Source organism: Pongo abelii, chromosome 7 (genome assembly GCF_028885655.2).
Source record: "Pongo abelii isolate AG06213 chromosome 7, NHGRI_mPonAbe1-v2.0_pri, whole genome shotgun sequence".
Taxonomy (NCBI): domain Eukaryota; kingdom Metazoa; phylum Chordata; class Mammalia; order Primates; family Hominidae; genus Pongo; species Pongo abelii.
The window spans coordinates 97,117,197-97,129,049 of NC_071992.2; the positions used below are offsets into that span (position 1 = coordinate 97,117,197).

General features: G+C 41.8%; 1 protein-coding gene and 1 long non-coding RNA gene across 5 annotated transcripts in view; one reads left to right on the forward strand and one right to left on the reverse strand.

The window, feature by feature from the left end:
• The window catches only part of SNX16 (sorting nexin 16), a 42,798-nt gene extending 36,568 nt beyond the window's left edge, over positions 1–6,230 (reverse strand). Inside the window, exons 1-3 of one of the 2 annotated variants that reach the window (XM_024250604.3) lie at positions 6,035–6,230; positions 3,765–4,008; positions 3,538–3,677 (exon numbers count right to left, since the gene is read on the reverse strand). In XM_024250604.3, the coding sequence (XP_024106372.2) occupies positions 3,538–3,677; positions 3,765–3,912 (288 nt within the window). In that variant the 5' untranslated portion in view covers positions 3,913–4,008; positions 6,035–6,230. 2 annotated transcript variants of the gene reach the window in all.
• A 24-nt stretch (positions 6,231–6,254) lies between these two features.
• The window catches only part of LOC129061064 (uncharacterized), a 32,837-nt gene continuing 27,238 nt past the window's right edge, over positions 6,255–11,853 (forward strand). For 2 of the 3 annotated variants that reach the window (XR_008528050.2, XR_008528048.2), the window contains exons 1-2: positions 6,255–6,320; positions 8,038–8,278. This is a non-coding gene — a long non-coding RNA (uncharacterized LOC129061064). The remainder of the gene's footprint in view (positions 6,321–8,037; positions 8,279–11,853) is intronic. The other variant, XR_008528049.2, reaches the window with a different exon arrangement.

Consider the following 11,853-nt stretch of genomic DNA (forward strand, 5'->3'; position numbering starts at 1 on the left):
GGACACAGCCAAACCATATCAGTGAGCAAGAAATGAAACATTACCAATCAAAGAGGTCCATGGCATGCTTCCTTCCCAATACTACTCACTACCCATCCTAGTCAATTTTTGTCTTTAAACATCCTTTTTAAAGACTAGACACTTTATATATTATCAGATCTCAACAGTGAGTCCTAATACTTTTTTCAGTTATGAGATCAATTCAAAAGAATGTATCTAGAAAAAATTATTTTACAAACCTGAGATTCTCAAGTTTGTATCTCCAGCTTATACCTCTCCCTTAAACTCAGCTTATATGTATACACACACACATTACATATGTATGTGTACACACTAACACATGTAACATCTCCATTTCAATGTTGAACAGACATATCAAATCTAGCATGTCTAAAAACAAATCTTGATCTTCCCTCAAAACATGTCATTTAATTAAATGGCAGCCATATTCTTCCCATTGTTTAGGCCAAAACTTTTGAAGTCACCTTTGACTTCTCCTTCTCCCACAATCCACTTCCAAATCATTAGGAAATATTGCCAGTTCTACTTTTAAAATAGATCCAGAATCTGATCACTTCTCAGGACCTCCTCCACCACCCCAGTCCACATTACCATCATGTTTCCCTTGGATTACTAAAAGAACCTACTAACTGCTTCCTGCTTTGACTGTCCCCCATCTCAACCAAACCAGTCTCAATTCAGTAGCCAGAATGAACTTTTTAAAACAGTGTCAGATCACATGACTCTTCTTTTAAAAACCTTTTAAAAGATTCCCATCTCATGCAGAGTAAAATCCAAAGTCTTTACAGTGCCTCCTTCCCTATGTGATCTGTGTGCCACACACTTCCCTGCCTGTCATCTCATTGCCTACACCTCCCGCAGCTTACTCTGCTGTCAGCCACAAGGATCTTTGTAGTTGTCCCATCTGTGTTGAAAACACATTCTCACGGCTCGTTCCCTGTTAGCACTAACATCTTTTTGTGAGGCCATGACTGACAGTGCTATTTAAATCCCAACCCCAGATTTGGGGAAACTCCCTGTCTTCCTTCTCTGTTTTATTTCTCTCTATAGTGCTTATCACCATGTGACATATCAGGCGTCTTATTACGTACTTACTTATCAAATCATGCTTTCATTCAAATTGCTGTACCACTATTACCCAGAACAGTGCCTGAGGCATAATAGGTAATTAAAAAAATGTTGAGTTAATAAATAAATATGACTAATTTCATATCTGTCATTTACTTCCTCCTCTCCAGTCTCTTGAAATGCTTTATATAACACCACCTTGTATTTGGCCAAATACTTGCATCTTCACACATATCATCTGTCTTAGTCTGTTAGGTCTGTTATAACAAAATACCATAAATTTGGTAGCTTGTAAACAACAGAAATTTATTTCTCAAAGTTCTAAAGTCTGAGAAGTCCAAGATCAAGACAGTAACAGATTTGGTATCTGGACAGGGCCTGCTTTCTGGTTTATAGATGGTGCCTTATAGCTGTCCTCAGATGTGTAAAGGACAAAAAAGCTCTCTGGGGCCTCTTTTTAAGGGTCCAAATCCTATTTATGGGGGCTCTGCTCCCATGACCTACTGGCTTCCAAAATCTTCATCTCTTAATACTATCACCTTGAAGGTTAGGTTTCAACATATGAATTTTGAAGGAACGCACATTCAGACCATAGTATCAACTCAATAAATGCCTATTTCTTAATTCAGGAAATTGGCCATCAGTTTATATTTTCTAAAAATTTTCTAAAAAGAGAGAGAGAGACAGAGTTCCCTGAAGATTTCCTATATCACAGTCTTGTGATAATTTTAAAGACTGCTTCTTCATAAATTATCTCAACAATTTTTCCTTGGAGGTCCTCCCATCCTGTCATAAATTTACAGCATGAAACATTGAAGTAAACATTAAACTTTACTAAAAGAACAAAGTCTTACCAAAAAAGTAAACCTTTTGAGTTAATAAGTGAGTTGAGCAAGGTTGCTGGATACATAAACATAAAAGGACAAAATATATAAAATAGCAGTAAATAGAAAACAAAAATAGATGTCTCTCACAAGAACATCAAACAACATCCATATCCTGAAATAAATCTAACCAAAAGATGTAAGAACCCTGCACCAAAAACAACAAAACATTACTAGAAAAAAATGACTTAAGTCAATGTATTAGGTTCATAGATTTGAAAACTCAGTAAGGATGTCAGTTCTCCCCAGATTAATCTATAGATCTAACAAAATCTCAATGCAAAGGGCGAAGAATAGCCAAGGCCATCCTGAAGAAAAAAGCTAAAGTAACTACACTGCTAGATATCAAGACCTATTATAAGACTTTACTAATTAAGACAGTGTGAAATTAGTAAAGGATGGAAAAATAGAACACAGAAGCAGACTCATGCATTTATGGTCACATGATTTATGACACAGACAACACTGAAAATGAAGAGGAGAGAGAGTGGTCTTTCAAATAAAAGCCTGATTAATTGGTCCCATCTGGGGAAAAAAAAAAAAAAAAAGACTTGACCCTCACCTCACACCATGGACAAAAATCAATTCTGGTGGTTTACGAATCTAAATGTGAAAGGCCCAACAATAAAGATTTTAGAAGAAAACATAGGACAGTATCTTTGTAACCTTGGAGCAGGCAAAGATTTCAAAAAGTGCTAGCCATTAAAAAAAGTAATAAATCAAACCAAATTAAAATTAAGAACTTTTGTTTATCAAATGTATTATTAAGGAATTGAAAAGGCAAACCACAGAGTGAGAGGATAGTCATAATACATGCATCTGAAAAAAAAACTTATATCCAAAATGCACAGAAAACTACAAATCAAAAGGGAGACTTCCCAAAAGAAAAATGAACAGAAATCATGCACAGATATTTCACAAGAGAATATCCAAACAGCCAAAAAAATTTCTAAATTCAATTAGTCATTAAGAAAATTCAAATTAAAACCACAACCAATGTGATATTACTCTGTACCCATGAGAACCGCTGAAATGATAAAAATGTTAAAATATCACATGTTAGGAAGCTATGGATCAACTGGTTTTATGCTGCTTTTAGGAGTATAAATCAGTACAACCATTCTGAAACACTGTTCATCAATATCTTTTAAAGCTGGGCATGTAATTTGGCAAGGCTAAAGGAAAGAAACCAGATGCAAAAAGAGTATATCATTCCATTTAGATAAAGTACAAAAATAGGCAAAATTAATCTAGGCTATACAAAAGTATTGGGTGAATGGGTCCTGACTGGCAGAGAACCCAGAGCATTTAAGATTCTAGTAACGTTCTTTTCCTTGATTTATGTGCTATTAATAGTTACATAGGTGTGTCTGGTTTGTGAAAATTTATTAAGGTAAAGCAAAACTTTACTACAACATGATAGAATTCAGTGGTGTAAAAACCATTAGAATTTCACATTCAAGAAATTATAAGTACAAGTTTACATTAATTTAACACTGGTTTAAACACAGAGATTAGCCAATCTTTCACTTTGTGCTGGTATACAGCAGAAGTCAATACTTACAGTAAATTTAGCTCTTTCTTCCATCACTTCATAACCCAGTATAGTAGGTGTAGATGGTCTATCTTCCCAATTAACTGTTTCTGGATTTTGTTCTTCAGTTTCTCTTGGTCTAGTAGAATACTCAATGGAAGAAGCTGCACCTGTAAATTTAGTCCTAATGAGGGGACTGCTACAGACTGATGAAGTATTATCCATTTGATCAGGAACACTTGTCTGTTTAAAATTACCCATATTTGAGTCTTCTAACTGGCCCTTAGAAGAGTTTGAGCTTGTTGAGACACTGCCAAAAGAAGAACTTCTTTGATTTCTGTTGGTTGTAAAACTGGAAGCAGAGTTTCCTATGGGCATAGGAACTGGGACATAAGGAGTTGCCATCTTCTTTTGGCTTTTGCAACAAGCTTGCACGCTGTTGAGTCCACTTAGAGAACAACAAATATGCAATCCATTATTTTCTTCTTAGGAATTCACTATCTAAAAATGAAAAGGACATATTAAAAGGTTAGTCTTTAATGTGCAGCAGGATTCAAAAGAAAAATATTCTTTTCAATTTTATGGCACTATTATTTTATTTGGAATGAAAACGTACCTCAAACCCCTTCTTTTAATCCCAGTTGTCTTTAAGGACTCCTATTTGCAAGGTAGAGAAAGCAAAACTACTTCACACTCTTTTTCCTTGACCCCATGTTACATGTTATCCCTTTTCCCCCTACTTTATTCCCTTGTGAAGTATTTCTGTAAAGTTGATTTTAACCTGATTTCATCTATGTAAAAGTTGGTAGGAGAAAGATTGGTAAAGACCCTTCTGAAGCTTTATTCCATGCTTATCATCTTGACAGTACTACATTCAGTATAAGAAAGAAAAAAGAAAGGGAAGAAAACTATTTACATTACCTCTGGATTTAATCAGAAAGGGAGGAAATCTATTCACATTACTTTTCAATTTAATTAGTGAAACTATATAGATTTACGCAGAGTAGTAACAATGAACCAGATGCTTTGTTGCTACATAGTATAATTCTATAGAACTCAGGATTAAAAATACACACTTGGTCAAGTTACTCAAATAAAACCCAGTGAACATTAAACTTATATGCAACAAAATTAAATAGTGAAAAGTGTAACCGTTCTTCACAGCTTACAGGTCATCACTAATTCTGCTCTACGATAAACGGAGGGTATTTAAATCTTTATAACTTAAGAATCTGTTATCAAAAGGACTAGTATATCTTGTGTCAGAATAGTATCATAACATAAAGAAGAAACGGTTTACTATTACTTTGTTAAATAATAAACTCATAAGAACCTGTAATAATTACAGACCAACAAAATGACAAGACTACACACAACAATAACTGCCCAACTTTTCATATGAAACTCTACTGGTGGTAAAGTTAAGAAATGAGTCACCTGGACTTGGAAAGATGCTGAAATAAGATTTTTAACTCTGGGCTGGGCACTGTGGCTCACGCCTGTAATCCCAGCACTTTGGGAGGCCGAGGCGGGTGGATCGCCTGAGGTCAGGAGTTCGAGGCTAGCCTGGCCAACATGGTGAAACCCCGTCTCTACTAAAAATACAAAAATTAGCCGGGCATGGTGGCGCAAGCCTGTAATCCCAGCTACTCGGGAGGCTGACGCAGGAGAATCGCTTGAACCCGGGAGGCGGAGGTTGCAGTTTGCCGAGATCGTGCCATTGCACTCCAGCCTGGGCTACAAGAGCGGGGAAAAAAAAAAAAAAAAAATTTTTAACTCAAGTGGCTCTCGGCAACCTTTCCCCATTATCAAAGATTCATGAAACTTTAGCTGCTGATTCACCGCTCCTCGGTTCCGCCTGACGGCCTCCCCAAAAACAAGTAAGTCTGAAATCTCAACCTTCTCAAGGTCCGAGGGATCTACCTGGCCTTTGCCACTCTACTACCTGAGGCCGCCTGGCTGGGGGGAGGTCGCATGTCAATACATATCAACACAACCACTGACGTCCGAAGATGTGTGCGCTACTCAAGCGTTAAAAAAACAAAACAAGCAAACAAACAAAAAAAAAGGTGCTGTGCTCATTAGGAGCGTCTTCGCCTCTACCCTGGTGCGGAGTCGCTCCCAGGACGCTCAGTTCATTCTCACTCTGGAAAACCTCAGGTGAGGTGGCCCGACTCTGAGCAACCCCGCGGGCGGGAGGAAAGAGGCAAATACCAGGCACAGTCCGACCCTCGGAAGGTAAGGCCGGGGTCTGCGCCGGTCACGGGTCTTCCGCACTGCAGGCGGCGGGATCCGCAGCTCCCTGAGCTCCCAGACTCTCCCGCCTCCGCTGACCGGTGCGCGCCCAGCGCCTCCCAGACGCACAGTGGGGTCGGCGGTGGCCTGAAGGTGGCTGGGCTTCCTGCGGCGCCTCTCCACTCTCCCGCGGAGCCCCTCGCCGCCCGCCAGACATCTAGGTTGCAGGTGTCACCCGTACGAGAACCCGGGACAGCGACCGCCTGTCCTGAGGTAAAGACCCAGTGTTTACCTCAGCCCACTCCGCGATCCCGAACAAGCGCGCTTCCCGGTGACGGTTAAACAGGACTCTCCTTAACCGCAGCTTTTCGCCTCCTCCCTCAGCAGCGAGAAGCCTCACGTGACACCCCCGCCCCAAAAGCAACTGCTCCCCGCCTCAGCCAGTCTCTGCCCGGGACCAAGATCCTTGCCGTGTGGAAGGAGGGGCCGAACTTGGAACATCTTTGCCGGAAGTGATGTCACGCCATGGGCGGCCGCCTACGGGAGGAGCGACTGGAGTTGATCGGCTGGGCGCTCAGGTAGCGAAGATAAATGTAATCTTGTGGCAGGAAATCGACATTCTCTGCACTATCTTTAGTTTCCCAACTGAACTTCTGAGAAATGGAGGCTACAATACCTAGTTTGCCAAACAGGAGATTAGAAGACTACAATTCCCAGAAGGAACTACGACCATCATTGGTCCGCGCTCATACTTTGCATCATGGGACTTGTAGTCATCACCAGCTTGCGCTGATTCTAACAGGTTATAGATTGTTTTCTAGAATTAGCAGGGCTTTAAGGGATGAGAATTGATTAGAAGAGTAGGAAGATAGAACACTGCTTAGTAGCTGATCCGTTCTACATAATTCAGAAGTCCTCATTGGCCGAGAACCCCTGAAATTCTGTAGTGTCTTTTTACTATCCGGTGAGCAATTTGATCCCAATGATGGAATATGAGCCTTGTTAGACATGCGCTTCTAAAGACCTGTGAAGTAGGGAAAGCCGAGTTTTTTGATAGGCAAATTCCAAGATTCAGACCGGTCTACAGGTCTGTTCATCATTAGAATCAGATAATGTGGTTGAAAAATCATTCCACGATTTCTAAGGCTTTGATATAGTCCCAATGTTACCCATGGAGGGTCTTGACTACAAGTCGTCCAGGTTCTTGGTATTTTTAACAAAGAATTGGACACAACGTACAAAGAAAGCAAGGAAAGAATGAAGCAAGGAAAGAATGAAGCAAGGAAAGCAGAGATTGAAATGACTGTACACTCTACAGAGTGGGATGGCCTCCAGCCAGTGGCTCAAGAGCCCTGGTTACAGGCTTTTCTGGAGTTTAAATATCCGCTAGCGATTTCCCAATTGTTACTTGGTTTACACCCTCTGTAAATTAAGGAGTAGCCTGCAACCAATCAGAGGCTAAGTTAAGTTACAAAGTTGTACTCCTATGCAAATGAAGACTAGGCCCAGATACCAAGGGCCTACAAGGTTGGGCAGGGGGTTGCAAAGGGAATAGCCTCTGGTTCTTTTGTTACTTGGGCTTGGAAAGTTGGAGTTTTCCTTTTGATTTAGTTCTAGGAAGTCAGCATGAATGGGCCTTAGGTTCTCTGCCTTCGGACCCTATTCTACTGCCTAAGAGCAGGAAAAGGTGATAGTGGTCATTTTGAAATGAAGGTTGGAAAATAGTCTGGTTTGTGACATGATGATGGTTTTGATTTAAGAGATTCTGCCCTTTCAGTGTGAATGTAATAAAAATAGAATTCTGTAGAATGTTCCTACCTATGTTAGGTAGGAAGGATCTGGGAGCAGGGGACCTAAGGCTGATTCATGCTGACTGGTATCAGAGGCGACTCCATTTTCAACCCCTCTTTTTTCTGCGTGGCAGTTGCAACCCTCCTTTCTTTGGGTGGCAGTTGAAAAATGAAAGTACCTCTGATAGGTCCCCCCCCTCAACCAATCAGACTGGTTGAGGGCCTACTTTTTACTCTGATTGGTCTCCTTCCACAACCAATCAGACTGGTTGAGGGCCTACTTTTCACTCTGATTGGTCGCCTTCCACAACCAATCAGACTGGGCATGGGCCAATGGGAACCCTCTAGAGGGTATTTAAGCCCCAGAAAATTCTGTAGCTGATGCTCTTGAACCCCTTGCCTGAGTCTGTTCTCCTTTGGTGGAGTATACTTTCATTTAAAGTAAATCTCTGCTTTCCATGCCTTGTTTCTGTGTTCTGTCCAATTCTTTGTTCAAAACACCAAGAACCTGGACAACTACCCTCAACTGGTAACATATTTTGGTGAGCCAACCAGAAGGTAAGCCCAAAGTTTGGGATTTGTTTTTTTCTTTTTCCTCTTTCTCTCTCTCCCTTTTCCTTTCCAAGTTGGGACCCTTGATGGACAGTGCCTAAGCATGGAGGCAACTGCAGGTTTCTGGCCGGAGCCACTCTCTGGTGAAACTAAAAGGTCCATGTGGAAGCACCTGACTGCCACCACCTGTTCAGGTGAGGAACTTGAGTCCTTTTCTTTTTCAGTCTTTCAGTGGCCATTTGCTAGTAGCTCCTTGGTAATTGAAGGCAACTGGGGCCACTTTCTGGTGTTAACTGAAGGCCCAGGAGTGAATGGGGATAGCTGCCTTGCCCAGAAGGGGGAAGGACTCTTTGCTGTCTTTTCCAGTTATAGTCCCTGATGCCTATGAGTGATGCAATTGGCAGTGGCAGCCTGTCCAGGGAAAATTCACACACGTTTCAGGTGGCTTAAGCCTTCTTTCCTTATGTTAAATTCTTCCCTTCCCCTACTCGACTGGCTAAGGATAAGTCACAGGGTTTGGGCATATTGTGGTCTGTGTAACTCATGGAGGGAATTCATGAAAGGGAATCTATGTCCAATTTAATCTTGTCCAAATTTAGAAAGTTAAAGAATTGTTTTAAGTGGGATAGGAAAAAAAATCCAAAGGTTTATCTGCAAGTTAATTCTAGAAGTAGAGACCTTCATCCAGGGACAAGAGGGAAAGCTCATAGTGGGTCATCAGTGGTGGTTGGAATCATTCCAAAGTGGTGCTGGCACCCATCTAAGGTCAGAGACGTCCAATGGACTAAGAGGGGTCTCTGGCACTAGAGGATTGACTGCCCCCGCTCCCACCAAGGGGCTCAGTTAGGTAAAAGTCTAGCAGTGTGAAAGGAGGAATTAGATGAAGACTGAAGGGGCCTAGAGTCTTCCTCACTGCCCCTGTCCAGGAACATCATAATTACTATTGCAGAGCCCTGGGTAACTAGATGTCATGGGCACCCAAATTCAGTTTTTTTTTCCAATACAGGGGCGAATTACTCTGTCCTTACTGCTTATGCAGGAAAACTTTCCTCCCAGTCTAAGAGTGTTCTGGGAATGGAAGGAAAGCCACAGACGAGATTCTTTACTTCTCCTTTGTCAATTTGAGAAACAAATGTTCCAACATAAATCTTTAGTAGTTCCAAGTTGCCCTGTCCATCTTTTGGGAAGAGATATTATCATTAAAATAGGGGCACTACTACAAATTTAAGCATCACCCAGTAAAATTGCTAGTAGTCAAAAATACAGACAATATTCCAGACCACATTAATAAACAGGTTAACCTGCTAGCATGTTATGCTGGGAAGCCAGGTGTATTAGTCCATTTTCACACTGCTGATAAGGACAAACTTGAGACTGGACGATTTACAAAAGAAAGAAATTTAATGGACTTGCAGTTCCACATAGCTGGGGAGGCCTCCAACCATGGTGGAAGGCAAGGGAGGAGCAAGTCACATCCTACGTGGATGGTAGTAGGCAAAGAGAGAGGTTGTGCAGGGAAACTCCCTCTTATAAAACTCTCAGATCTCGTGAGACTTGTTCATGATCATGAGAACAGCACGGGAAAGACCTTCCCCTGTGATTCAGTTACCTCCCACTGGGTGTCTCCTATAACATGTGGGAATTCAAGATGAGATTTGGGTGGAAACACAGCCAAACCATATCACCAGGGAAAGCTTAAACAGCAGTGCCAGTCAAAATGCCAGTTTAAAGACCCCAGCTATTTCCCCAATTGAAAACAATACCCATTTAAGCTGGAAGCAAGAAAAGGCCTAGCATCCATAGTTGAGATATTGCTTACCCATGGGCTCTTAAAAACCTGCAATTCTCCCTGAAACACCCCCATCTTAACCATTCTAAAGCCCTTGAGGGAATACCTACTAGTACAGGATTTCAGAATAATTTATCACACTGTTATCCCCATCCAACCATTGGTGGTGGATCCATATACCCTCCTGGCTCAGGTGCCAGGGGATGCAAAATGTTTCTCCTAGACCTAAAAGATGCTTTCATCTGTATTCCTCTGGCCCCAGAATCCCAATACCATTTTGCCTTTGAATGGGAAAATCCTAATGCCAGAAAAAAAACAGTACATTTGGACAGTGCTCCCTCAGGGCTTTCAGGATAGCCCTGATTTCTTAGCCTAATCTGTAGAGAGGGATCTGAGGGATCTGCAATTGGAGAACGGAAGTATATTCCAGTGTGTGGTTGAACTTCTTGTGTGTAGCCCAACCCAGGAGGCTTCTCACCAAAATACTATAAAAACCTTGAATTTCCTGGCTGACAGAGGATATGAAGTGCCCAAAAAGACGGCTCAGATTACCCTCCAATGGATCCAATATTTAGAGTATGTCTTAACACCGGGAACCCAGCAAATAACCCCAGAATGAGTGCAAGTCATATGTGGTTGCCCCACAGCCACCAAGCAGCAGCTTTGTTCTTTCTGGGGAATGGCTGGGTTTTTCAGAATATTGGTACCAAATTTGGGGCTTGTAGCAAAGCTCGTATATGAAGCAACAAGGAGGCCTGAAAATGAGCTAATGGAATCGACCCCAGAAATGAGAAGCCTTCACCAAGCTAAAATAGACCCTTACCAGGCTCCTGCTCTTGGCGTCCCAGACATAACTAAGCCCTTCTCCTTGTATGTAGCTGAGAAGGGCATAGCTGTGGGAGTGCTAGCCTAGAAATTAGGATCAGAACCCAGACCAAATGCCTGCTTTTCAAGGAAGTTGTATGGAGTAGCCTCGAGATGACTAAGTTTCCTGCAGGCAATAGCCACTGCTGTGTTTGTGGAGGAAGCCACTAAAATCACCCTGGGCCACCCACTGGAAGTTCTAACCCATCAGGTAAAGCCAGTCTTAGAGATAAAAGGACACATGTGGATGTTGGAGGAAAAGTTAAACATATACCAGGCCATGCTGCTAGACAATCCAGATGTAACCCTTAAAACCTGTAACACCTTGAATCCAGCTTCATTGCTACCCACAGGCCCAATAACTGATGATTCCTATGAGCAGGTCATTGTACACACATATATTAGCTGGCCTAATTTAAAAGATTAGCCTCTTCCAGATTCTGAGGATAACTGGTTCACAGATGGCAGTAGTTTTGTGTCAAATGGGGAGTGCTGAGTTGGATATGCAACGGTAAATCACAACACCATTATTGAAGCCCAGCCACTGTCCCCTGGTACATCAGCACAAAATACTGAAATCATTGTTCTTACCTGAGCACTAATGTTGAGACAAAGGAAAAAGCTTAACATCTATCCAGATTCTAAATATGTGTTCCTTATGTTTCATGCTCATGCTACAATCTGGAAAGAAAAGGGACTACTAAATAGCAAATACTCCCCAATAAAGCATGGGCCTGAAATTCTTCAGCTATTGGAAGCAATACACCTGCCAAAGGCTGTAGCTATAATCCATTGTAGGGGGCATCAAAGGGACTTACTTCCTATAGCACAAGGGAACAGAAGGGCTGATAGAGAAGCTAAAGCCGCATCCCTCAGGGTGCAATCCCAACAGATCCTAGCACTGCTTCCTTTCTATGATTCCTGAATGGATCCTGAATACACACTATAGGAAGAACAGTTAATAAAGGAACAAGGCGGACAAAAATAAGAATCCTGGTGGTATATGGAATCAAACTAAATCTCCCTCAAACAGCCCAATGGAGATGCCACCCTGGCCATGGTTAACAGCCTCTTCATTGGGCCTAACTTAGATTCAGTGGATAAGCAGGTCTGTCA